The following is a 3,779-nucleotide window of genomic DNA, read 5'->3' as shown; positions in this document are numbered from 1 at the left end:
AACTTGCTGTTGAGCAAGCCCAGGATACATATGGCAGGGGCCGTGCCATCCACTTTGCACCAATGCATAAAATTTGAGTGGGGTTGCCAGGAGATCGTGGTTCATGGCGAATGGGGTCACTCCGCCTATTTGGAGTATGTTGTTCCATTTATTGAAGGGATGGACAGAGTTGCCTTCCACTCTATAAAAATCATCATGCTACTAAGATGGAGAAGACAGAACAAAGCTTGGGGATGTAGTCGCCGTATAGATCCAAGATGGCTATGAGGGAGATGATGAAATATGGATACAGGCTAAGAACAGGGTTGGGAGCCAAGTCAAATAGAATCACAGAGACAATTGAACATAATGGGCAAAAAGGAAGGGCTGGCATATGATATCAGCCTCCGAAAGGGAAAGCTCGCACTGTTAGCTCCGGGAATAAGGTTTTTGTGTCAGAGCATGTTGCAAGTCCGGGATAGAGTTCAAGACCCAAAGATGATATCATCGACGGGATAGGAAAGCTATTCGTAAATATGATTGAAGAATACTGTGAAGGGACTGACATCAAGACACCGACTATTAGGGATGCCGAACCAGTAGAAGAGTTGCAGAATTAGACCGCTAGTCCATCTTTGGTTCGCCGAGAGTCTTGGTAGTATGGAATTGTAAAAGTTTTCTTTTGAAAAGTGCACAGTCAATGGAGGCATGTACCGTGTCTATACCTTTTTGCTATTTGCCTCTTGTGAATGCTTAAGACGTTCTCCTTTTGATGAAATAAAAGAATCATTTTCTTAAATATTGCAACTTTATTTATCGCTTTATTTATACTTAGATTTTCTTTTCAGTAATCAAACTGCTAAAAAACTACGTTCCACGATTATGACACGTAACAAAATCATTAAGCGCAATGACCTAGATTATGAGAAGTATGACGAGAGCATGATGCCCAACAATATCCCGCAGGAGATCGAGCAGTTGGAAAGTCAGAAAAAGCCCAACCTCGAAGAAACAAAAGTGGGTCAATCTGGGAATTGAAGAAGATGTAAAAGAAACTAGAATCAACATTCACCTAGAAGCCGAGCAGAAGGAAAAAATGGTTGAGCTCCTTCGACAGTACGTCGATGTGTTTGCATGGTTCTATGATGACATGCTAGGATTAAGCACCGACATTGTCTTGCATCGACTGCCCACCGATCCTACTAGACCGCCGGTCAAGCAGAAACTCAGAAAATTCAAACCAAATTTAAGTCTGAGGATAAAAGAAGAGGTGACCAAATAGATAAAAGCAAATGTGGTAAGGGTCACCAATTATCCAAGCTGGTTAGCAAACATCATCCCAGTACCCAAGAAGGACGGAAAGATCAGAATGTGTGTGATCTACCGAGATCTCAACAAAGATAGTCCAAAGGACAATTTCCCTCTGCTGAATATCCACATTCTCCTTGATAACTGTGCAAAGCATGAACTGCAGTCGTTTGTGGATTGTTTCGTGGGATACCATCAAATCTTAATGTATGAGAAAGATGCAGAGAAGATGGCCTTCACCACACCTTGGGGAGTCTACTGTTATAGAGTTATGCTGTCCGGTCTCAAGAACACCAACGCCACCTACATGAGGGCCATGACGACCCTCTCTCATGATATAATTCATAAGGAGATTGAAGTGTAAGTGGATGACATCATAAAATATCGAAGGAGATCGGAGCACTTGGACAACTTGAGGAAATTTTTTGAACGCCTGCGAAGGTACAGTTTGAAGTTGAACCCAGCAAAGTACGCGTTCGGAGTCCCTACTAGAAAACTATTGGGCTTCATTGTAAGCAGGAAGGGGATAGAACTGGACACATAAAAAATCAAGTACATTCAGGAATTACCACCACCAGAGAGCAAAAAAGATGTCATGAGTTTCCTGGGTAGATTGAATTACATCAGACATTTCATAGCCCAATCCACAGTAATATGCGAGCCCATTTTTTAGCTGTTGAAGAAGGATGCTGCCGCAAAATGGACAGAGGGGTGCCAACAAGCCTTTGACAGAATCAAAGAATATCTCTCAAACACGCTAGTGTTAGTTCCCCCCGAACCAGGGAAACCATTGTTGCTCTAATTGTCAGTCTTGGACAATGCCTTCGGCTGTGTGTTGGGGCAACACGACAAAACTGGGAGGAAGGAACAAGTCATCTACTACTTGAGTAAGAAGTTCACGCCATGCGAGGCCAAGTATACCCTGATAGAACGCACTTATTATGCTCTAACTTGGATTGCTCAGAAGCTAAGGATTGCATGTCAGCGTACACCACATATATGAAATCTAGGCTCGATCCGCTCAAGTATATTTTTTAGAAGCCAATGCTTACGGGAAAGCTAACTAAATGGAAAATTCTCCTCAGCGAATTTGACATTGTGTACATAACTCAGAAGGCTATCAAAGGACAAGCTTTAGCTGACTACCTCATCGAGAATCCAGCAGATGGGGATTACGAACCGCTTACCATGTATTTCCCCGATGAAGATGTACTATTTGTCGGAGAAGATATTGCAGAATCATACCCTGGATGGAGAATGGTTTTCAATGGAGCAACAAATTTCAAAGGAGTCAGAATTAGGGCAGTCGTGATTTCGGAATCTGAACAGCATTACTCAGCATCGGCGAAGATAAGATTCCCTTGCACCAATAATATGGTTGAATACGAAGCGTGCATCCTTGGAATCAGAATGGCAGTCGACATGAACATCAAAGAGCTTTTGGCCATAGGAAATTCTGATTTGTTGATACACCAAGTCCAAGGGGAATGGTCCACCAAGAATGTCAAGATACTTCAATACCTACACTGCGTGAAGGAGCTGTGCAACAAGTTCACAAAGATTGAGTTCAAGCACGTCTCCAGGATTTAGAACGAGTTCGTCAACGCCCTTGCAACCCTATCATCTATGATTCAGTATCCAGACAAGAATTACATCGACCCTATTGAGATAGAGATCAGGTATCAACATGCCTATTGCTTCTATGTAGTTGAAGAACCAGATGGTAAACCATGGTATCACGACATCAAGAGATTCCTTGTGACTAGAGAGTACCTAGAGAATGCTACTAATGGTCAAAATAGGGCACTCAAGAGGCTAGCAAACCATTTTCTCCTCAACGGGGAAGTCTTGTACAGGAGGACCCCAAACTTAGGTTTGTTGAGATGTGTAGACGCCGCCGAAGCAACCAGATTACTAGAGGAAATATATGCAGGGACATGCGGACCCCACATAAAAGGGTTCACATTAGCCAAGAAGATTTTGAGAGCTGGATATTCTTGGATGACTATGGAAAGCGACAACATCCGCTACATGCAGAAGTGTTACCAGTGCCAGATTCACGGGGATTTCATCCGGGTTCCACCAAATGAGCTAAATGTAGTGGGTTCACCTTGGTCGGTCTCCGCTTGGGGTATGGACATAATTGCGCCTATAGAGCCCGCAGCATCAAACGGACATCATTTCATTTTGGTAGTTATCGACTACTTCACCAAATGGGTCGAGGTATCTACTTACAAGGCTGTCACAAAGAAGGTAGTGGCAGATTTTGTCTAAAATAACATCATCTACAGATTTGGGATACCAGAGTCTATCATCACTAACAATGCCGCTAACCTTAACAGCGACCCCATGAGAGAAATCTGCGAGAAGTTTAGAATCGTCACCACAATTCCACAGCCTACAAATCACAAATGAATGGGGCATTCGGGGCCGCCAATAAGAATATTAAGAGGATTCTGCGAAAGATAGTGGACAATCAGAGATAATGGCAC

General features: G+C 43.1%; 1 protein-coding gene across 1 annotated transcript; it reads left to right on the top strand.

The window, feature by feature from the left end:
- Positions 1-2,913: 2,913 nt before the first annotated feature.
- Positions 2,914-3,561, top strand: LOC138895649 (uncharacterized). Its single transcript, XM_070180359.1, has one exon. It carries the CDS (start codon positions 2,914-2,916, stop codon positions 3,559-3,561), a length of 648 nt encoding a protein of 215 aa, XP_070036460.1.
- Positions 3,562-3,779: the final 218 nt, after the last annotated feature.

Source organism: Nicotiana tomentosiformis, chromosome 7 (assembly GCF_000390325.3).
Source record: "Nicotiana tomentosiformis chromosome 7, ASM39032v3, whole genome shotgun sequence".
Taxonomy (NCBI): domain Eukaryota; kingdom Viridiplantae; phylum Streptophyta; class Magnoliopsida; order Solanales; family Solanaceae; genus Nicotiana; species Nicotiana tomentosiformis.
This window is presented reverse-complemented; position numbering and strand designations above follow the sequence as displayed.

Bases quoted from the DNA above. Each gene is read 5' to 3' on its own strand.
- LOC138895649 (XM_070180359.1), top strand. From the start codon at position 2,914: ATGATTCAGTATCCAGACAAGAATTACATCGACCCTATTGAGATAGAG.